Here is a 24,863-nt window from a genome sequence, read left to right as displayed (position 1 = left end):
GCTGTTCGCTGTTCGCTGTTCGCTGTTCGCTGTTCGCTGTTCGCTGTTCGCTGTTCGCTGTTCGCTGTTCGCTGTTCGCTGTTCGCTGTTCGCTGTTCGCTGTTCGCTGTTCGCTGTTCGCTGTTCGCTGTTCGTTGTTCGTTGTTCGTTGTTCGTTGTTCGTTGTTCGTTGTTCGTTGTTCGTTGTTCGTTGTTCGTTGTTCGTTGTTCGTTGTTCGTTGTTCGTTGTTCGTTGTTCGTTGTTCGTTGTTCGTTGTTCGTTGTTCGTTGTTCGTTGTTCGTTGTTCGTTGTTCGTTGTTCGTTGTTCGTTGTTCGTTGTTCGTTGTTCGTTGTTCGTTGTTCGTTGTTCGTTGTTCGTTGTTCGTTGTTCGTTGTTCGTTGTTCGTTGTTCGTTGTTCGTTGTTCGTTGTTCGTTGTTCATGCTTCATTACCTTTTTTTATTTATACACATTATTTAATACTTAACAATCGAATTAGCGTCTGGCTAATTAATTTTAGATTATATTATGTTTGAAGAACATAATATGAAATTTACAGACATTCTAAAATAATTTGAATTATTTATAAAAAAGAAATAAAACATTGCGTCTGGCACCTATTTAACAACGATAATAACGTCTTGCAATAAAAAAATTATGTCTGATGGATCTATCTAAAGGCAAAATATTAAAAATTACGCGTTAAAAAATGACTTAAAATTAAGGAAATTATCCTGTGCAGATAAGATAATAAAAAAAACGCAACCACTGCGACCAACCAGACAGCCCGGACTCTAACCGAAATAGCAAGAGGAACAGTATATCAAAGAACCAACTATACTAAAATTCTCTCTTGTCAACGTTGGTAGCTCCTAAACGATAAAGTTTAAAGAAAATTATATATTAATGATAGTATCAAATTCATGGTTATTAATGTATGGTCGAATCAGAGCATGGTAAGTGTCGTTTATTTTCTTGAATGTTCTGTTGACATTTGAAAGGCCTTCACGCACATTTACGGTCAATATGACGTCGACATGACTTTTTATTCATTGAAATTATTTTGCGATTCCAAGTACCACAAGGCAGGGTATAATCACAGTATTACCATATTTCCTACAGTATGGCGACGAATGTACTTGTGCAGAGAAACGGAGGGGAACTGGCGGGGGGTCGGGCGACGCGGGCCGCTTAATGCAATCACGCTGAGTTTGCATTAACTATCGCGAAAGGACGACACAGTCGTATTTTTTGTGTAATTATTTTATTATACATAGGTACTTACATATTCTATTATGGCGCGCAAAAACTGTTCCGTTTACGGATGTAAATCTACATTGAAATCCCAGATGGAAACAATATTTCAGAAAAATTGTATTTATTGTATCTGTTGAATTAAAATCAAAGCTATGTATATGTTGTCCTCATTATTTTCTAATCAGATTGTACATCCCAATGCGAATGCATTACTTAGTTAAATGTTATAATATACAATTAAGAACATCCAAAAATAGTGTCCACGTAAATATTTAGCAGTGCAATATCTGTAATTATATATTTATGAACAAATAATGACATCAGATTTAATAATCGCAATTATTTTGAATGTACATATGAATAAATGATTTCATCATAATATTAATAATCACAATTGTTTTATTTCCCATTTGTTGCAACTAGGGCATGCACCCGGGTTTACCCGGTTCCGAAAAACCCGGGTAAACCCGGGTTTTTTGATGATCTTGAGAACCGGGTTTGAATAGTATGAAACCCGGTTCTCCCGGTTCCGACGAAAATATTAAAATATAAAGTATTATTTATATTTTGATGCATTATTTTAACAAATTTATTGTATCTGGCAACGTCAGACTCACGTGCATCGCGAATTTTCGTGCCACGCCTCAAGCGTGGCTCCGATTGGTTGTCTAACCTTAGATGCTATTAGTTTCCTACAGTTGTATTGCCAAAAAAAATTAGGCTTCGAAAATGACAAAAATTAGGCTACAGAAATATTTTTATTAGATTTCTCGTGAATTTGAAAAGCTGTTAATTTTACTGATTCATATAATGATCGAGTCATGTTTTTGTTTTTGGTATCAATCTGAAATTTATATCGAATACTCAAGTCTTCGGTCCCTTTTATGTGAAAAAGTCGAACTCACAAGCCAACGCATCAAAAGATACAGCCGTAAATGCTGAAAATTTTCGCAAATTTCGACATTCGCATGGGACTCAAAACCTACAGCTGGGTACCTACTTTTCATGTTTTTATGTGATACTAGCGGTCCGCCCCGGCTTCGCCCGTGGTACATATTTACGTTTTCTCTACATAAAAACCATCCTCGTACTTCAAGGAATATAATAAAAAAAGAATTATCGATATCGGTTCAGTCGTTCTCGAGTTATGCGCTTACCAACACATTTTGCGATTCATTTTTATATATAAGAAGAAGATTATGATAACAAGAGCGCCGAGACAACCGTCAAAACGCTAAGAAATAGAATACGCTATCGATACAAATTGACATAAGCGTATGATGTTTTGCCTAAGTATTCGGTCACACTACCAACGACGACGACGACCACGAACAAAATTTTCATCCAGTCGAAATTAAATAAATTGTACAAAACACAATTAAATAAATTTTTTCGAGATCAATGGATAAAAAAATTGGTTTTTCGTAAAAACGGTAGCTCCTAGGAAAAAATGTATTTAACCTTTTTTATAGATAATTTTATGATGTACAATTTTGGTTCCAGGTGATTGTATGATAAACTTACCGTCTCGGCGAAAATCGCAAAAAAAAACTATTTTTTTAATTAATTGACCTCGAATTAATTTTTTTCCGAGTACCGTAATGACGGGAGATTTAAATATTTTATTTTGAATAAATTTTGGCAAGATTTGAATTTTGGTCGTGGTCGTCATCGTCGTTGGTAGTGTGACCGAACCATTACCAAAATATCATAAGCTTATGTCAATAATTAGTTAGCAATTTCTATTCCTTGGCGATACTGACGTTTGACTAAGGGCCAAGGTACTTTTATAAGACTGATAAATAAAGAGAAGTACATATTGAAATTTTGTTTCTTTATTAATTTAGTGCCGATTTTTCAATGCTTGGATAAAACTTATCCGTCCAATAAAGTATTACACGATAATATTAAAATGTCACGTAAAAGTCAAATACGGGCAAATAGAATACATTTTTAAAATGGTAGTTTTATACATTATTCGACGAATAAGTTTTATCCAAGGATTGAAAAATCAGCCCTTAATAAAATAAGACACAAGCCGCGTAAAATAAAAGGCCTATCAGGTACTTTTACAGTTACTTTTGTTTAATTTCGTATTTTTTCCGAAGTATTATAAAAGAACCGGGTAACCCGGTTCTACCCGGTTCTGAGCTCGATTTGGAACCGGGTTTCAGAAACTTGGAACCGGATCCGGTTCTGCATGCCCTAGTTGCAACCCTAGCGTATTTTCGTGTGGCAGCGTAAGTACCTACGCTGGCGGCGGCATCGCGCGACATCAAAGGCGATTCCTTACTGTAGGAAATAATATTGTAATACTGTGGTATAATTTTGAATTTCCGGTTTATTGATTAAATAATGAAGTTTTTTGAATCGCTTTCCTGGTAAATTTTTCAATTCAGTGTCACTGCAATATAGGTCCAAATTATAAATTATATACCTACGGTGTAATAAAGTTTCTTTAGCTTCTACAAAATTTATTATAATTAACTATTTGTATACTTAAACAAGTACCTACCTATTCTGCTAGAAATAGTCCTAATTCAGTATGTCAAAAGCTTGCTGACGTAATAATAGAACCCCGAAACATTTTATTGCATTAGAATTTCGCATGAGAAAATTCACTTCGGACCAGTTCATAAAGAATATTAATGATATAATTCCGCACGTCCTCGCTCACAATATTTACGCAGAAGGTGGCCTGAGGCCTAGTTAGGGAGCCAGGTGCAAATTGGGTTCATTATTTCCTCTCAAGAGATAATTCGTCAGAAGCATCAGAGTATAGTATTATAAAGCCTCGTGAACGTCAGCTGGCGCTCGGTTGGGGGGGTGAGCGGTTGTAGCCTCCCACGCACGTAGGAAAAAAAAATACATTCATTCATTTCCTCTCAGCTAAAAATTTGTCAAATTGTAGCTAACCCAATATCTCAACGAAAAAAAATAATCAGCTGGTTACAACGTGGTGTATTGTACGTCAGCTGGTGTCTCGAACATGAAAAAAGAACAATTATTTTCCGTGATTTCCTCTCAAACAAAAATTTACCTGATGATAGCTTATATGTAACTGTGGATAAATATATAAGTCAGCTGGCTGTATCTTGGTGGAAAAACCGTCAGCTGATACTTTGAAAGTTATTACATAGGAGTTAGACAGAAGCATCTATTGCCAATTTATATGCATCAGCTGACTAGGTTTTCCTCAACTTATTGCTAGCTGATTTTTTAACCGACTTCAAAAAAAAGGAGGAGGTTATCAATTCGGCCGGTATGTTTTTTTTATGTATGTTCAAACAAACAAACTCAAACTCAAACATTCATTTATTCAATTAGACTACTATTTAGTAGCACTTTCGAATCGTCATTACATAGTATTTTTAACATTTACCACCGATTCGGAAAGCAGTATCTATGGAGAAGAATCGGCAAGAAACTCCATAGTTGCTCTTTTAAATAATGTCAATAAATTTACATAATATGTAACTTATATCTACCTAACTACATAATATGCCAAAGAACTGTCCTGTGGTTTTTACGCGACAACCCTCCATGGGTCTTTATCGTCCATATATTCCTGAATACTGTAGTACGCTCTCTGAACTAGTACATTTTTTATGTAAGTTTTAAATTTAGAACTTTAATATTGTGAGGAATTCTATTGTATAAGCGTATACCTTGACCCATAAATGAATTTTTAACTTTAGCTAATCGGAAAAATGGCATTTCAATTCTATTCTTGTTCCTTGTGCCATAATCGTGTCTAAGTCAGAGCTTTTGTGTACATGCAAGATATTATTAAATATATACTGTGATGGTACAGTAAGGATACCAGTATTCTTAAAATGATCTCTTAGTGAGTCCCGAGCACGTAAATTATATTATATAGAGCGAATGGCTCTTTTCTGTAAGATAAAAATAGTTTCTATATCTGCAGCCCTGCCCCACAGTAGAATTCCATAGGACATAATGCTATGAAAGTAGCTGAAATAAACCAATCTAGCCGTATCTTCATCGGTGAGATGCCTTATTTTTCGGACTGCATATGCAGCAGAACTGAGCTTACCTGCAGCGGTGTTGACATGGGCTCCCCACTGTAGTTTCTCGCCCAAACCGTTCACCGATTACTCCGAGGTTTCTGAAACGATTGACGTGATTCTTTTTTTTTTGTTTGATGCGGAATGGTGTCGAATTGGTCCCATAAAAATTCGGATTCGGATTTATTCGGATAGGCCCAGTAGTTTTTATTTTATGAACATTTTTGTCTAATCTCGATGACTTAATTGAAATGAAGCAAGTAAAGTTGATTCACTTCCTGGTAACCGATTGAGCTGAAATTTTGTATACGTATGTAAATTGGATAGCGATGAAACATTATCATGATATAGAGCTGATTTGATGATGGAATCGGAAGGTGGCCATAGGAACTCGGTAATATATTGACTCAACTTTAGGTATCGAGTTTGCGCTCGTTGGATTCGTGTTGAAAAATACACTAAAAAGTATTAAATAAAAATAACTACGTTAATCATTGATCTTTTTTAGACGATTAAATCCGTACATATGGCAAACAAACTCTTCATTTAACATTTATTAACATTTACGAGAAATTATTTCAATCTGACTTTATGTTGACGTCCTGCAAAACTTACATCGTTGGTATATAACGACTCTGATAATGAATCGGAAAGAGAGGAAAGTGACTCAAGCCAGAGCGAAAACGAATAAATCATATTGTTCTCATTATCATGTTTTATCAAGTTTATATAATAAATATTATTTATCGAGTAACTAGTTCATTTATTGCTAATTGATTATTTAATTATTTAAATATATAAAATTATTTGATTTCATACTTATTCGTTTCAAAAATATTGATACTGAATGTTTATTTCAACTTAACTCTTATATTGAAGCGCAATGTCGAATAATTAAAGATACGTCATTTCCTCTCAGATGAAAATTTGTGAGCTGATTGTTAATATACTGATGCGATAAATAAAAAAAATCAGCTAGCAATAAGTTGAGGAAAACCTAGTCAGCTGATGCATATAAATTGGCAATAGATGCTTCTGTCTAACTCCTATGTAATAACTTTCAAAGTATCAGCTGACGGTTTTTCCACCAAGATACAGCCAGCTGACTTATATATTTATCCACAGTTACATATAAGCTATCATCAGGTAAATTTTTGTTTGAGAGGAAATCACGGAAAATAATTGTTCTTTTTTCATGTTCGAGACACCAGCTGACGTACAATACACCACGTTGTAACCAGCTGATTATTTTTTTTCGTTGAGATATTGGGTTAGCTACAATTTGACAAATTTTTAGCTGAGAGGAAATGACTGAATATATTTTTTTTTCCTACGTGCGTGGGAGGCTACAGCCGCTCATCCCCCCAACCGAGCTCCAGCTGACGTTCACGAGGCTTCATAATACTATACTTTGATGCATTTTACAAATTACCGCTTGAGAGGAACTTGGTCATAAAATCTGCTGCTGGCTCCCTAACTTGTGTCCAGAATAATTTTGTTTTGACATACTCCTACACCACCTACCAATGTATAAATGCTATTGTTTTCATTGTTATGATCTTTATTCAATTCAATTTATTATTATGAAACTAAGATGTCGGAACTGATACTGATAATCCAATGCTCTAAAGATAATCCCGACATTTTCATAGAAAGGAAACATGGTAGGATATTTGTTATAAAAATACTGCACGAGTTTAGTGAAGGAGGAACTCACATTTTTTGACTACACTCACTCGACTACTTTAGAAACATTTTTATTTATCTCTAGGAAGATCGGACAGGAACACATATTAATTAAAAACATATTATTACAGTTGGTAATTGCCCAAATTAATCTTTGATTTATAAAATGCATATTTTTAAAACATATATACCTAGGTACTAAAGTTTATAAATATAAATACTTTTATATGACAACAATAAATAAATAATAAATCAATTTTATAATTTTGAAAATTTATTTATTTTTTGTCGGTGACCGGGCAAGCGTGCCAAATTAAATTGATTTTATTGTTTTTTTAAAATGTTAGTGGTATTTAAATAAATATTTTAAAAAATCGATTTAGTGCGGCACCAATTACGTTTTTATTTTTTTATCCATTTATGAAAGACGAATCTTAATTTTAAAAAATTACGAAGAGAAGTTGAGACGGTAAAAAATTGGGTTGAAAATTCTTGTTTCCTTATTCGCAATAGACATTGAAACAAACGTTATACCAGTTTTCAATATAACTTTCTCCATTTAAAGAGATCTATCACGGTTGGATTATGCGATTTTGTTCATTTATCCCAAATCTTTCTTACAATTGTGGAGAGAAAAGAAAATTTATTTGGCCGTTTTATCCCTCAATGTTATAAATCTGTGAAATTAGTCTTTTATTGTCAAATTCTCCGTAATTTTACCAGATTCTTCTTGGTATTAATCTTGATTTTGAAATTACATCAACTACGTGTATAAATTCAACATATTTTTTTATTCAAGCTTAAGCAAACTGACAAAATTCTTCACCTGATAAAAGTAATAGAATATAAATTATATTCTAAAAATTTCTATACCTACATCGATAAAAAAATTGAAACATGTTCCCATACTTATTGCTTGCTTGTATAATTTACTCATTGTAACTAATTGTGTGATTGTTTATGTATTGAACTTTGATTAATCTTCTCAAGTAAGTACAAAGGTCAGCGGTATCCATGGGATACCATTCATGGGCGTAGATTTGCGATAAGCAGTACAAATGTAACAAAAACCTTGAGTAACCTTCTTTAAAGTTCACTCTACATTAATGTAGGCCAAGTAATTTATCTAAATTATGCTAGTAGCTTTTATTGCTAATATCAATCAGTAAGCAAATACAGCATGAAAAGAATCCAAATTAAATTCAAAGTAGGCTTTTATTCTGTATAGAGACCGGTAATGTTGTACATTCACGCCCGAATTCAATTAGTTAGAATACCCGAAAGATTTTAACAGAGAATTTCCAAAGTTGACACATTTTCTATTTCTTATTAGCGTATTTGATGAATATATTTTTAGGTGATATAATTTTTATATACCTAATTTGGATTCATAAAAAAATTGTAATAGCTTTATGATTTTTTTTAAATCAACACTTATACTAAAAGAATTAATAGCTATATCTCCTGAACACGGAACATTATTGTCGAAATATTATGTACAAGTACTAAAGCAATTTTTTATGATATGACTCATAAAACAAAGCTTTAGTCAACAATTAACAAGTATACACAATTATTAAAAAGTATTACACGCATTTGTATATTAATAATTAAATAGTCGTATCCATAATCACTTCTCCACTCGACTGTACCTGTTTTGTTGATCTTTAATGATGCTGTTACCGTAATAGCGTCTCATTCTTTCACCTTGAACTATATTCAGTGTACGGTGGGCAAAACACTTCTCCATGTTACTTATGATACATTGCAGTTTCATCTTAAGCTATTTTGTAATTAAAGAATTATGATCTCGTTGGACGTGCTTTGAATTAATTAATATCCTTATAAGCGGAAATTAAGCTTATTTCAAATTGCATGTGGATACCTACTAGATTGTTTAGGTGGTGTTGTAAACTTTTAATAATTATGCAAGTCATGTGTCTTGATTGGAAGCAATAATTTTATATATAACACTTTTTTGTCGATTTAAAATTGTGTGCAATGAGGAAGAAATACTTTAATATAATGTAAGTTTATTGGTAATTCTTAGCCGATTTAAATGTGCAACTAATTTATTACATACTTAAGTTTATTACTTAATATTATTATTTTATTCAAATGAGAAAACAAATTTTATCGTGTATTAAATGGCGCGTGCCTTATAGTCCTTTAAGATTCTACGCACTTATTTATTACGATTGTCTATAGAATTTTCTTTGTAAAAATAAAGTCACCCCTTGCATTTAAATAGCCTCATAGTAATAACCTCTGTTTTACGGAATAGGGACATCGATTTTATTTAAATACAATAGAAATTAATAGTTTGTGTCTTTTTTTTATACTCAATTGATAGAAAATAAACGCAAATTTTGAGTACTTTTATAATATTTTTAGCTTCTGCTCCTCGTTCATTATTTTTTTCAGTATTTGTTTATACATATTATATTATCATCATATTATCTTATAAAAAATTAATCCAAATAGCGGTTGAAAATATAACTTAAATAAATGACTCTCTGAAAAATTCTACTATTATTATACTGTTAAAATATCGTAGAGCCTGTGTGATTATTTGCCATTTTTTGCGTGACCGTAATTAATAATCTTACATAATATACACTTTTGAGGTTACATAACTGAAATTATTATTTCCTTGTATAATTACAATAAATAATTCTTATTTAGATTAAACAATAATTCCCAGCACACTTTGCCCCCGGCAACGATATCTTTCTAGATAACCGCTCTTAATTGTCTCACGATTTAATAGATTATCAAAAGATTATAAAGTTTATTGCCATTGTTTATTAAGGTGAGATAATTCCGTTGGATTTATAAACAATCCGAGCTCGGGCTTCTTTGTAAAATTTCTATCATTGTTTCTAAATTTCCAGTTTATTATTTTGGAGTGTGCCAGCGGATCATCGGACACGATATTTTGATTCATTTTAATTGTTGAAGAATCATTGAAAAGTAAATAATAACAATCGAATTGTGGAGGAAACTTTCAGTTAGTAAAACCTTCAGGTTCACAAAAACACAAAGCATTTTTTTTGTTGTAATTGTAATTAACTTTGAAATTCTTCCTGCTTAAAAATACATTTTACTGATTCCGCTAAAAATTCATACTTTCAAAAAGAATGAGGTAATTAAAACAAAATTATGAGAGCGAATTCTTAATCAAAGTTTCTCGAAATAGGATTTTCTTTTGAAGTATCGTGGAAAGTTCGAGATCTTAAATATAGGTAATATTTCGTTCTCTTCTGAGTCAGAATTAATCTATTAATGGATATAGACTATTTCTAAAAGGCGTCATTTATTTGTAATGTGACTTTGGATAAGTTTATCGTGTCGTCCGTGGGCCGCTTGATAACATTGTTATAATTTATTTTACGATTCAATAAGACATGTTTTCCAACTCGATTAATCGTATAAATTCTAGTGATTTTATTTACATGAAAAATCTCCGCACAGAATCTTACTGGAAGTTTAGAAAATAAAATGTGCTTCAGACATTTCTAGTTACAAAACGATCAAAGAGTCGACTGTAATGTAGAGATTCATTTTAAAGAATTTCGAGATGCATTGTCCATACACAATGCACGTGTTTAATAAACATATTATTGTTAATTATACATATTTTATTTTAACTGTAATCCTTCCATATCTTAAACGATAATGAAGCCTTATCCAACATCGGAAATGTTCTAAAATATAAATCTTCCGACCTTCTCATAAACTATTAAAAATGTTCTTCCTGAGTTTAGTAAGATTTAATTGCACCAGTTCATGTTGTATCTTTTTAAAAACTAAAATATTTATTAAAACAGAAACGGGAGTAACTTCTATTCATAACGACTTAATCTCTCGTTAACCGTTTGTTAATGATGCAGTATTTAGTTACTTTACTGAGAGCGATTTAAGTTTAAACCGGGGCTAACAATAAATATTTTTTACATGCAATGTAACATTGTTTTTCAGTGTCGTATTCGTATAAAACGTATTTGTGCCAAGCGTAGAATAGAACCTTTTTTATTTCTTCATGTGGAGATTTTTATTTAAAGAAATTTCAAATTTTATATTAAGAGGATTTTGGAAAAAACAGTGATATTTAACTGAAAGCACTTGATGATGGTTAAAACATTTTCCTTAAAAAATGATGAAGATTAAGGACTATATTAAAACTGAAAGAAAATATAATTTTGTACATACATAGGTCCTTACTCTAAAGTTAAGCGCGAAGTAAGTTACGTACGTAAATTATTTAACTTTTTAGGGAAGAAAAATATTAATAAACAAACATCTGTGGGACGTCCTGACATTTTAAAACTAATGAAAATTATACATGAGTGACATAATGAAAGGTTGAAAAATTGCTATATACCAATCAGTCACTGATAGTTATGTGGGACACATAGCCACAGAAAATCAATGTAACAATCAATCAACGTAGCAATGCAACAGAATGTCGATCACGTCTCGTTATTAATTAATTTGCCTTTGATGAAATTACTACTACACTACTGTTAAATAGCTTATTTTCTTAAGGGATAAAGAAATATCTTTGATTATCCCGGTCGATGTAAAAAGAAAGAACCTATTCTTCGCATTATTATCTATTAGGGTTCTTAATTATGAGTATAGTTGTAAAAAACTTTTATACAACAAGGAGAAGGACTAAGTTCGAGGTAGGTTTTAGGAGGGGTAACTATTTATGAGGAAATTGATATTTAAGCTCTGAACACATTTTCATTACAGAGAGATTATTAGAAATGCTAGTGTATACTTCGTATGATATGTTAGTATCATCTATGAAAAAAATATGTTGTATAAAAATTTCCTGTCTGATAGACATAAAAAAATATATATTAATTTATTTTATTTTAAAACTATAGAACCTAACTTTATCTCTATGTAACTCACTACCTACTGTAACTCATACAAACAAAACCCACATTAAAATAATATCATATCAATAAAATCTTTCCTAACAACAATGTACACAATTGATACAATAATTTGAGCGCGTCGATTGTCGATTGTCTTGCTACTGATTTAAAAGTGGACATGGATTGTGAAATAGTTTCACTTGAAGTCAATCTTGGACCTTGCCATCATCATGTGGTTCATATGCCGGGAGATGGTTCCTGCCTCTTTCATTCCTTGACATATTTAATGTGTGAAGAAATAGACTTTGAAGTGGCGTTGCAAGTCAGGACTGCTATTGTGCGATATGTTGTAAACCACAAACGTTGTATCACTTTAATATAACCGTCGCAATATGTTGTTAATTAACTTACTGTATCAATAATTTCACGTACTCACGTAATAAACATACTTAGTGTACATTAAATTCAAATATTAACTGAATTTAGTTCACATACTTCAATATGGAGTGAATTTATTAGATAGAAGTTCAAGCAAAAGTTAATGAAATATAGATATTCTGTATGATGGAAAAGTGTTTGTGGTATTTGATAGATTAGAGAGAACTCGCCTCGACTATTAAATAAAAAAAAAATAAAATAAAAAAAATCTTTGTTTCACCATTTGTTTGTACCGACAATATTAAATATGAGGCTCTGGCTGGCAAGGCCTGTGTTAAGAGAGCCAGTCCCTTCCCATAATACATTGTTATTAAATTATTATTAATTCTTTAGTTTTACTCTATTCCTCAAAATATACATTTTGGGTAAATTACTAATATGTTTCTCATGTTCATAATATAGAAGTAATATAGTTTATATTGTTTGTAGGTATTAATATTAATATGGTATTGATAAAACCAGTATATCGTTTATTACACAACGGGACGTGACACACATGACACAATATTAAGAAAATGAGATTCTAGCAGCGCTTGTACCATCCTTGTGTTGATTAAAATTGTTCGGTTCTTATATGAATGTATATTTTATTATTTACCAAGATATTGCTTCATAGCGAAAATATCTTAAAATGTCGAATTTAAATCTCATTTTATATTAATTTATAAATGTCGAATTTAAGTCTAATTTTAGGATAGAGTAGATATTGTGTGTTGTATTTTATAAATTCAGTTTTTCTATATGGATATGGATAAATTTAATTATTTTTGCTAATAACAACTAGCTATTGAATTCAGATCCGTGTTTTTATAACGCTAGATTGTGTCGTATTTTACCAAGCAATTGAATTAGTATATGAATAAGTATTAATTAATGTGAATGCTGTATGAAAATATTTATCAACAAACTTGACGTATGAATAAAATATGAATTCGCATAAATCAATTTGAAATCGAATGTGTCAATAAATTACATATAAATTAAACCGCACATGAAAACAATAGGTAGCAAAAGTTATTTGAGGAAATCCTCATGGTTTGTTTGACGTGATTTTAATTTATGATATTCATATATTTAATATGTATTGACAACTGCGGATTTTGCGTTAGACTTAAATTGTCGTTTGACAGTAACATGACGTTTACAGTCAGATATTGATCATCTATGTATCTATGTGATACGAGAAAATATCATGTGTTGGTTACCGTATAATATATGACCTCAATAGTAAGAAATAATTTGGAAAATCCAAAAGTGCACGCCTCATAATTTTTTTTTAATAATTATTTATTAATTATTATTTTTGTTTATTTAATAACAATTAAACCACATCGAATCAGACCCTGAAAAATGAAAGGGTTCTATTCCTGAGCATACTCAAGCGTAAGAGAAAAAAAAGACTCGATTAGTACCTAAAGTATTTCGGTCGCTATCGTGTTAACAAGAAAATCCTCCGCACATACAGACACACGGACGTCCAAGACAGAACTTTTTTAAACTGTTTTTTAACTAGTTTAAATAACAAAAATGACATCAAAAATATCATGAACGTTAAAAATAGTGTTTTTTCTTAATATGTGTGTGTATGTATTATCTTACAAGTGCAATGTATGATACATAAAGACATTTTAAGTTTGAAAAATCAGATGTTTTGCGCGAAGTGACAGTAGTACCCACCTCAACGCTTCGCTTATGAGGCGTGCAATACATAAAGAAACCAGTTTAATTTAAGTTTTTGACCAAACATATTTATTAATTACCATTTAATTAGGTATTATCTTCAGGTTTAGGCAATGGCTTGTCACTTTTTACTCGTTTTTCATTTTTTTTAGTCGACATTATAAATTCGTAGTTGTAGTTCAAGCGTTTACTAAGGATAACGAATGGTTTTTATTTAGGTAAATACATATATGTATGTACCGATGTACCGATTCGATCCGCGAATAACGAATTTTAGGCCGCGAATACAGGATTTAGGTCGCATTTTTTCCATCCGCGAATAGTGAAACCGCGAATGAAGGAAGCGCGAATAAGGAACTTTTACTGTATTACGTACATAATTGTGCTTGCGGTCAGCCGGACGGCTACCCGCAATGCGGCTACCCGCATAGTGCGTATACGCTCTAACGTTGAGCATGTTTGATATCCATCCGTCTTACGCTTTTTCGATCAGGTCACGTGTCCTGACGCGAGTTTAAGATTTTATACCCATTACAGAAAAAGTGCTCAACGCCGCTAAAGAAGTTTTCACTTCAACAAAAGTTTGTGAGCACACATGATAAGGATGTAAAGGCGGTTTTTAGTCATTATTTTACCCATAAACACATGATAGGATGATAGGATCTAGATAATATTATTTTGTAAATACGTAAAGCCGAGTTTCACCTATAAAAGTTTAATGCCAATGGGTAGGCGTATAAAGTACCTATTGGCTATCATATTCCCTGTATCATATTTTCCGTAATAATAAATCATCTTAATATTCTGTAAATTCAGCGCCAGCGAAGTTTTACTCTAACCTCAGAGGTATCAACTATGACTAATTAATTCAATAAGTATGTATATAGACTATACTAAACCAAATTTAACCTAGGTACTTTAATTCTACACAATAAAATAATTTAAATTAAAAGTAGCGCATCCAAGTTTATTGATCAACGTTCGAAGCAGATGAATCTATGCATTTTGTATGCGATGCCGTCATACAACCACACAACGCAGGATGCGGTCACTAGTTCAAGGTGAAGCTCATCTTGAATCTAATAATTTGATGCGTAATGGTCATTCACCTTTTGTTATATAACTTTATGAATATAATATAATGGTTAATAATTTTGTTTTATCTGTTTTGCTGCTTATACGATTATGAGGCATTTTTGCCAGTAAAGCATTTCGTACATTGTTTAAATTGTATTAATCTCAGTACCAACCTACTATATACAAGTGTTCTTATGGTATGTAAGCACTTATATTTGATAAGCGGCATTATTTTTTCTTAAAGTCATATATGCGAATTTCGCCTTGACCCAGTAACATTTTACAAAAAGTTAGTACAAATACATATATTTGGCAAGTAATCTAGAGCTCTTGGATAGCTCATTTAATTAGCTATTGTAACATTCCATGCCAAGGTGAGTGTTTAAACTTAAAAGTTAATGCGAAGAAAATAATTGTGTTTGTTTTGAAATATCTTGAAATTTTATGTGATGATATAAAAATAAATGTGCGTTTATATGTATACTACTTTTTATTGTATAAGAAATAAATTCACATTAAGAAGTAGATAAGCATTGAGGTCAATGGACCAGCTTCCCAGAAATAAGGTTTTTTATGGGTAATAATAATTACATAATCTGTCTGCTATTCTAAGTTGATAAATTAAAATTAATTCATTTCCTGTTTTTTTAGCTTTTGTATCAGAAAACTGAATACCTAATTGGTACCTACTTAATTTTTTGGCGCAGTAAAAAAATTACGATTATTCATTATAGCGAACCTTTAGTACCATATATATTTCATGTTTAACATATAGGAAAAGTATATAAGAGAAAATCTTCTATCTACTGGTTTTTATATTCCATTGCTCTTAAATACAGTGATTAAATACAGAATAGACACCAATGTCTGCAAATAAGTCAGCTATTTTGCGTGAAAGAAACTACTGTTCGCGATTGCTGATGCTTTCAAAGTCCGATAGTAAGAAGGGCGTTTGTTTCAAACTTTCTACTTTTTAACAAATGCTACCAAACGAAGAAAGCACTAGAATACAGGAATAGAAGTTTCTACACTTAACTCACTTGTGGATTTTATTTTTGTTGTGATATGACTAGCATTCTGCAGTGAAGTATTCGAATGCAACCAATTTGAGGTATAAAATCCAAGCTTGGCGTTGAAAGAGTGAAATTTTTGCTGGGATTCTTAATTCTGTACAACACCCAAATATTCAGACGGTTTCACGTTTATTTTAGGGGATGATTCAATTAAAATTAGAATTAATGTAAATAAATAGAACATGTTACTTAAAATCAAATGCCAATCTAAATATATATAAGGCGCGGGTCAAACACAAGCGGCGCGGGCGCGGGCGTGCCATAAGCGCACCTCTTGAATCTGTTTTGCACCACGTCCTTCTTATACATTTTGTATGAAAGAATTTTGGACAGGCGTCGAGACGGCACGCCACGGTTGTGCCAAGGTTGCGCCGCCTTTCCAAAATTATTTCATACAAAATGCCAATAGCGCACCCGATGCACGCCGGCAGCGCGCCCGCGGCGCGCCCGCGGCGCGCCGCGCCGCTTGTATAATATGTCCCGCGCCTTAAACTCAAAGGTGACTGATATAGTGACCTATAAACGCACCGCCCAAACCACTGGACGTATCGGGCTGAAATTTGGCATGCAGGTAGATGTTAGGACGTAGGCATCCGCTAAGAAAGGATTTCCAGAAATTCTTGCGGGAACGGGGAAAAACGGGGATGCACGTACAAAGTCGTGGGCGGAAGCTAGTTAAAGTATATAATCCATTTGTACAAACAGTTGCAGTCACTACAATATTTTCATATGAGAATATTAAATCAACCAATTTTATTCTGTAAGTGTCGTCACTTTATAATAGCGATATACTTTATTAATTACAATAACGAGCTAACAAACAATGGACTTTGTTGGTATGATTTTGCGCGGTGTCGCAACCAATACTAGTTAAGGTCGACGAAATATTAACCAGTTGACTTTTGACGATCCATTACTCACTGTATTGCTTAATATAATATATCGTGTATTTAGCTTTATAGATCGTAACTAGTATATTATCTTATATTTTCTTTTCTTCATTTAAAAATATATTATTATGACGAATAATTGCTCTCGGGGCTCACTGAAAATCGGTGCTGTGACGTTTTTTTTACGTCACAGATGCTCACCGAGTGATTTCCCCTTACACTTCAATGTGTATTTTTAAGTATTGTAGTAAGTAAGTATTGTAGCATATAAGTATTGTATAAATTGTTTTTCATTATGTATGTGTGAGGCTATGTGTCATTAAATAAACGTTTTTTCTTTCTTTCTTTCTTTCTTTCTTATCGAAGTTTTAAAGCAATCCTTTTAACGTTAGCATTTTTGATGCTGCATTTATTTGTTCATGTTCAAAAATATAATATGGATATCTCGGTAGTTTGATTATGTTAAATAAGAGGTATGCGAATGGAGAGACAAGGGGACGAGCAAAAATATGTGTATTAGCTGATCAAACCAAGATAGGATTTTTATATTTATTGTTTCAAAAGGCAAATTAGCAGTCAGTTTGCAATTTATAATATATTCGTACTGTTGACCTACTTTACATTCGTGTCGAAATTTTGTAAAATTTTTAAACTTTATGGAATATTTTTACCTAAGTTAATTGAGTAGCAAATAGTTACACCGTTTTACGTAGAGTTAAATAACTAGATATCATTTAGTACTTATATTAGTATAGAATCTAAGAACGTTTTATTTTATCGGTGTATTAGGTTTCTCCGTGTAGAGTTAAATCAAAAAAAGTCAACCTGTATTCTATTAGTGAACAAAAAAAATATGTTTATGCAAAAGGAAGTGTTATTAATTTGCGTATTGCGTATTAATTTAGGCTATAAATAATATTTGTTCCGTCTCCCATAACCTCAATTATGACCTTGAATTTAATAAAACCTTAACAAATAAGGACACGAATGGGTTAGAAGGTTGAAATGTACTTGAATGCGAAAATTTTTATGACCCAAAGTTATTTTAACGACTGTACTCGAAATGTAAAGATTTCTTGTACAAAAAATGTCACAATACATTTTTTTACAACAAGTGTGCCACATAGAGGTGTAAGTTTCACGAGTAAAATAGATAGGTACATAATATAAATAAAATATAATGCACTTGGCATATTTTCTAATGCTCTGTGGCATATAAATGGTTCCATGATTTGTACATGACTTCAGTTCGTCTTCTGTAAGAATAGTCGTAATAAAATGGATATATTTTTGGCACCAAATTGTACCTTTTTATAGTTTTCGATGTAAGTAATTGTATGTATGTAATTCTGATTCTTATTTATAAGGAATGCCTGCTATATTTTGCATGCTATATTTTTAGCACATTCATTTTCACCCTATAATCTGGCCTCAGGCCAATTTTTGTCAGCCGAAAATAGTGTGTCATTTAATGGTTCGCTTTTTTCCCTGTAACGGCAGGTAGGGTGCTATAAAATATAATGTTTATGTGTTTACTGTTTGGACCAAAACTAGTATTTATTGCTTTGAAATGGCTGTCAAATTTAATGCTCGCGTTCATTAAATACGATCATAAACGCTTCCTCGTTTGATTTAATTATTGTAAAGGTTTCGTAAAGAAGAGGTGTATATGGAAGATATTAAGTATCGATGTAATTGAATGTTCGTACTGATGCATTATATGTTAGGAGGCTATATCTTTATTGAAGATCTTTTTTGTTAATTATATTTTGTATACAGAATATTTAGCAACACTACAATTTAACAACAAATGCCTACACGCTAAGTGTTAAGGGACCTCAAGTCCAATATAATAGTTACCGACGAAATAAGATTAAATAATAACATATCCCCATAGATATAAATTATTTAAGTTTCATAACTAACGACTTTATAATAACGCCGGATCTCTTTTGCACAGAAATATAGCAATAGGTTCGGTGTAAACCAGTTATTAATATTAATTTAAAGTTATAAGGTCTGCGAAAACTGTATTTTAGGTCACACGTGTTATTAATATGCAACTAAGTAGACACGAGGATAAACGTTGGACCATTCTCGAGACTATTGTGGGTGAGCTTATATTGTATATAAGCTATTATTATAATGAAAACATTCACGCCATAATATTATGTTTTAAAAAATGTTCTTAGAATATGAAATAATTCTTCAGGGGGGGCGGACAGTTACCTATGTTTACTGGATTTGTAATGATTTAAATATATATTCAGCATTATCAGATTCAATGTAAGTAAATTTTATCGGCATAAGTGTAACTATGAAGTTAGAGTTTTACGTTATTCTCACAAGAAGTAGCGTGAATGTGTTGTGGTAATGTGTTGTGAACGACATACAAATGTCCCTAATGTCCCTATGTAATGTTATCTTACCTTCAAGGATTTTTCATATTATATCATGTAAGTAGTCCATGGTCCAACATCAACATATTATTATAATACACCGACAGTCACATTCGCGACTCGCGTTATATTATGGTAGATACTGAAATTCGTCTCAATAATAAATTAATAAGTGCCCTACTGATTCATATCACTTTTAATTTTAATAACATAATATCTATTCCAAGGCCAATTTTCAGGTGCTCATTGATAGTGTTTACCTACAGTCGCTTTATAAAAACAGGGAAAATAGTTTTTCCTATGGTAACAAGGAAAATGAAGAGACGCTTCCTGCCGGTGATAAATTTTCATGGAGTGGAAAGTTTGTCCCGGGAACTTGCTAGTTTTGTCACAATATTTTTGTTGGTTTCCGTGGAGGCGACAAACCGAAGAAATCTATACTAATATTATAAATCTGAAGAGTTTGTTTGTTTGTTTGAACGCGCTATTCTCGGAAACTACTGGTTCGATTTGAAAAACTCTTTCGGTGTTAGATAAGCCCATATATCGAGGAAGGCTATAGGCTATCATCTATCTTCTCGCTAAGACCAACAGGAGCGGAGCACTGCGGGTAAAACCGCGGAGCACATCTAGTATTATATAGAGTTGCATTCGTGGGTCTGTATAAAAAATTAACACAAACCATAAAACATTTAATTCGTTCAAGAACCTAAAAGTTACATTTCAAAATACACCATATATAAACAAAACGCTTAAAGAAAATTAAAATCACTAAGTATATAAATGCGAGAAAACATAAAAAATGCAGTATTCCTTAAAAGCAAGAAATGGTTATAGTAATAAATTTTGTGCTTGTATTTATAATGGGAATGATAAATTAAATCAGAAGCAAATTTATATTAATTCAATTAAGGGATGTATTTTTTATCACCAACTGTCGTTTCTTGGTGGTGGGGGCCTGAAAAGACAAATATCACGATTTTAACGCATTGAATTAAATAATAATCTAGTAAGTAACATTTATAACTACAATTAGGTACTAATGTAATACAAATTCTTATTTATATAGTTTTATCTCATGATGATAATTCCCTAAATGTGCTAGGGAAAAACGAAAGACCAGATTATTATGTAAAAACAATACAAAGAATAGAGCTTTTTTCAGAATCTTTTATAAAAAGTCGAAAATGCTAAATATTTAATGCGATGCCGTAAGAAGGTACATACAAATTTCAACACTTTATATCCATATAATACGATTACTATTATAATCATTATATTATGTAGTATGAATTTAAACGCATAAACACAATACAAACCCTGGAGCAGTCCAATTGCCGTCGTCGCAAACAGCTGTGGCCGGTGTTCCTTGCTGGCTGTTAAATAAATCAATCTTTTTATGGTCCTTCACTTTCTCTATGTTTTCCCCATGATTTACTTCTAGGAGTTATTTTTTTAGTAAAGCCGTGCGAATCAAGTGCGTGTCACATGTTATTTACTGGAATAAGCCTTTTCGCTCTGTTTTGTATAGGTTGTTGTATAGGTTACCTACAAGATTTGTATACTTTTCCATGACAGCTAAATTTTTATTTCATTATTTCAGCTTTTTATTCTCAGTTTAAAAAATTAATTGAATTTGGAATTAAAATAGTTAAATAGTTGATTGATTTCGCAAATTCAAGGAAAGTATAAGACTGCTTAATCCCGATCTATTATACATCGCGCATCGTTATAAAATAATGGATTTACAAAATGAAATTTATTTGTAACAATTATTTAATCTACCGAGCCCACTGACAGTGCTCGTTGTAATGTTTGACACATCAATGTAAATATCGTCGTTGGTAAATATGATAAATATTTGATAATCGCATCGTTGTATGAATAAATCCATTGCATTATCCCTTATTTACAAATAAACAGATCAGTCAAAAAGATTAAATTGATTGGATTAATTATTCGTTATTTATTAGGTACATTTAGGGCTGATTAACAAAAAATTGGATTTATTATATTACTTTCCCTATTTTAATGTCAATTCTGTGTTGGCAATGCCATCTCGGCTTTTATCGCGTGTAATTACATCAATTATTTATGATATTGCCAATGCTATTTAACTTAGGAATTCCATGTATTATTAATTTTTTAATAACACATACATTCAGTAATAGAAGTTATTCCACATAACTACATTATTGCTAAAGAATACGTGTAGGCGCGAAGGTTCATATTACTTTTGAATGAGTTTCGTAAATATATCGCAAAATAAATGTCCTATTAATAAATTTCAAGACGTACCTATGTGTTATTTTATGTAAAATAGATTTCTTGTGATTAATACTATATTTGAAATTACATATTTCAAATTCTTAGACTTTTATTTTTAAAACGTATACCTACTTCCTGATTTGATCATTATCTAGATACCCTCTCCCTACCCTACCCTCTTATTTAATAAACAAAATATAAAATAAATAAATTTAAAACTTAAAGGTTCAAATTTAAAGCATAGATACGTACAATAAGACGTCTTACCTCAAATTGGTGAGGTTCAAAGTTTCCATTGCTCGGATCTTTTTGCCAAACGATCTCCAGAGTTTCACACAGAGCGGTGTGAGTGTGGTGAACCAGAATATTCCCAAAAGAACGCCACAAAACCACCAGCCGTGCTGAAAAAAAATACATTCAATTTCTATAGAAGTTTTATTAATAATTAAATAATAAACAAATATTATAGGACATTATTACACAAATCGACCTAGTCCCACAGTAAGCTCAATTAAGGCTTGTGTTGTGGGTACTAGGCGACGATAAATATAATATTATTAATACATATATAGATAATAACACCCAGACCCAAGAACAAATAATTGAGTTCATCACACAAATATTTGCCCTGACCGGGGATCGAACCCGGGACCGTCGGCTCAGTAGGCAGTTACTTTACCACTGCGCCAACCGCGTCGTCATACTTCTATATAAAATCAAATTTGAAACATATACACAATGATATTATAAGAAGAAAGGTGTAGATAGGTTACAAGCACTCCGGGAGTGGCACGTCAAGATGTGGCAAATTAGCCACATTCTACTTCGGTTTTTTTTACGCTGCAATAGGGGATCGCTTGGCCACGATCTCGCCTGATGGTAAGCTGGTTGCCTCTTTTTTGCTGACGATAGTAATTACTAATTAATATACTAATCGTGTCTGAAAATCGAATGCTGTGTTGAACAGTTGGTGACCTATCTACGCCTTTTTACCCAAAATATCGTTGCAAATACATAATATAATATAACAATCATGCTTAATTAATAAATACATATTAATTTGGAAATGAAGGAAAAGGATATAAAACACAATTTATTCCTGTGGTCACCAGCACTTGACCCTTAACTCTTTGGTTAAGTGTTCGCACCTTTGGGGTGAATTAATATAATTAATTAAGCGTGTTTTAAAACCTTTTGTAGTACCTATATTAGAGTAGAAAATCAACAGTACAAAATGGTAGTGTTGATTCATTAATTATTATTAACTTACGCAGTGGCTTAACTCTGTTTGGTATAACATGTTGCTCTTTATAGAGCTTTCTTTTTTCCAGGTAATGCTTACAAAAAATTATAAGTATATAATTTGGTAGAAATAATAGTAATGTAATATAATAAGAAGGAGACGATATATTCCCTTTGTTTCTTTATATGAATTAACCTTTGATAGAAGTTGCTTTATATTTTAATTCTTACTCATGCATGATGCTACACTTGACCGCCTCCTTGGTACAGTGGTTGACGCGTGAGCGTAGAACCGAGGGGTCCTGGGTTCGATTCCCGGTAGAGAAGAAGAAAAAAAAATGCCTCGGTCTGGCAGGACACAGAAGGCTGATCGCCTACTTGTCCCTAAAGGAAATGGATCAGTGAAACAGATGTATGCATAATGCATCTGCCCCTTACCCCACTAGGGGACACGGGACTTCACTTTTTATGATGCTACACGCTATTGTATACTTTTATGATATAGTATATAAATACACATGGGATAGATTGTCGTTGCAGAAAGTTCTAATATAAATTACTTCTATAAAATTTAGTAATTTAATTACCAACTGAATGCCACACAATTTATTATAATCACTACGCAACGAAAGTTCCAGATTTAGTAAAGTTAAGTGAAAATCATCAATTACTCTTGACACGTTCATCTAAGGACCTATATTATTAGGATATCGAAATCAATATTGACAAAATGCCACGTTCAAAATAATATTATTATAAGAAATTGTTTATCAATAAGTTTTGTAACTTTCCAATTTGGTCTAACTGTGTCATATAGGCGGTGTAATTTATTAATAGGTAATAATTTAATACCTGGTATATATTTGGTGCACTAAAAACAATCAGAACTACCAAAATAAAGCTTAATATTGTAATATCGAAGTAAGTATTTATTTTACAGACGAATCATTTTCAGAAAGCTCGCTATATCTTTCCCTGGAATTGCGTCCTAATTTCTTATCGTATGTAATGCGTATTTTTAATGTTCATAAATTCAAAAAAGAGAAAAATTGCAAATTACTGTATACAAACACAGAGAAAGATAGACAGAGTATTTACTATGGTATGTATGTATACATAGTTCAAACTACATATAAAGAAAACGAGATTCAATCCTTAGAAAAACATCAGGGCTACTTTTTCATGATAGCCAAATTATACTATATCAAAAATACACATAAAACCATACCTATAATCGTATGGTATAACCACCTCACCAATAAAACAACATCTCTTTCAACCTGTGTTCGTCCACTGTTGGACGTAAGTCTCACCCATGGACCACATGGACCCATCACCACTTAGCCCTATATTGTTGGTTTCTTGCCGTAAAACAACATATTCAATATAGACATATTATCTATAAAATATCTACCTATAACTATAGTCTTATTTTGCCGGGCTTAATCGCGTGCCATGTCTGAGGCCTATGTCCAGGAGTGGACAAGCATGGGCTGATAATGATGATGATAGTCACATACTCACCAAAGAAGCAACATATTTAGTACACAGCAGGGATCGTACAGCGGAGTACACGGTGAAGAGCGGTCGGCATCTTCCCGCGTGTTTCCCCGCGGAGGTGAGCACGTGTGTCCGCCAGCCGGCCGTGTGCGACACCAGCCGCGATACGAACGTCGCCGCTTTCTGTGAACGTTCTTGTTTTGGACGATGGGGGTAGTTCTTGTATTGTATGCTTTTATTTTTTTTGAAAGAAATTCTTGGACAATGAAGGTGGTTCTTGTATCGTGGGTATTTAGGAGAAGAACAAAATTTTAAGTACGGCTCAACAACTTTACGAACACTGCCAAAGAACACAGGTCCTCATAACGCAATAAGACATTCGTATTCAATTTTAAGTAAAAATTACCGATCTTATCGATAAAATGTAAATGCTGACAATACTGATTATTTATAATTA

The 24,863-nt window shown here is 32.3% G+C and overlaps 1 protein-coding gene across 5 annotated transcripts in view; it reads right to left on the bottom strand.

Annotated features, from left to right (window-relative positions):
* Nucleotides 1–20,081: 20,081 nt before the first annotated feature.
* Nucleotides 20,082–24,863, bottom strand: part of prom (prominin) — a 39,116-nt gene continuing 34,334 nt past the window's right edge. Inside the window, exons 15-18 of one of the 5 annotated variants that reach the window (XM_089703047.1) lie at nt 24,431–24,589; nt 21,932–22,065; nt 20,716–20,772; nt 20,082–20,354 (exon numbers count right to left, since the gene is read on the bottom strand). In XM_089703047.1, the coding sequence (XP_089559173.1) occupies nt 20,324–20,354; nt 20,716–20,772; nt 21,932–22,065; nt 24,431–24,589 (381 nt within the window). In that variant the 3' untranslated portion in view covers nt 20,082–20,323. Of the gene's footprint in view, nt 20,355–20,715; nt 20,773–21,931; nt 22,066–24,430; nt 24,590–24,863 lie in introns of those variants that run through there. The other 4 variants (XM_089703048.1, XM_089703049.1, XR_016316552.1 and 1 more) reach the window with 4 other exon arrangements.

The sequence above is a fragment of the Colias philodice genome, chromosome 14 (assembly GCF_061535455.1).
Source record: "Colias philodice isolate Cphi_HAF_F1 chromosome 14, ilColPhil1 Martin Lab GWU primary, whole genome shotgun sequence".
Classification (NCBI taxonomy): Eukaryota; Metazoa; Arthropoda; class Insecta; order Lepidoptera; family Pieridae; genus Colias; species Colias philodice.
Note: the sequence above shows the minus strand (reverse complement) of the source record. Positions and strands in the feature narration are given on the sequence as shown.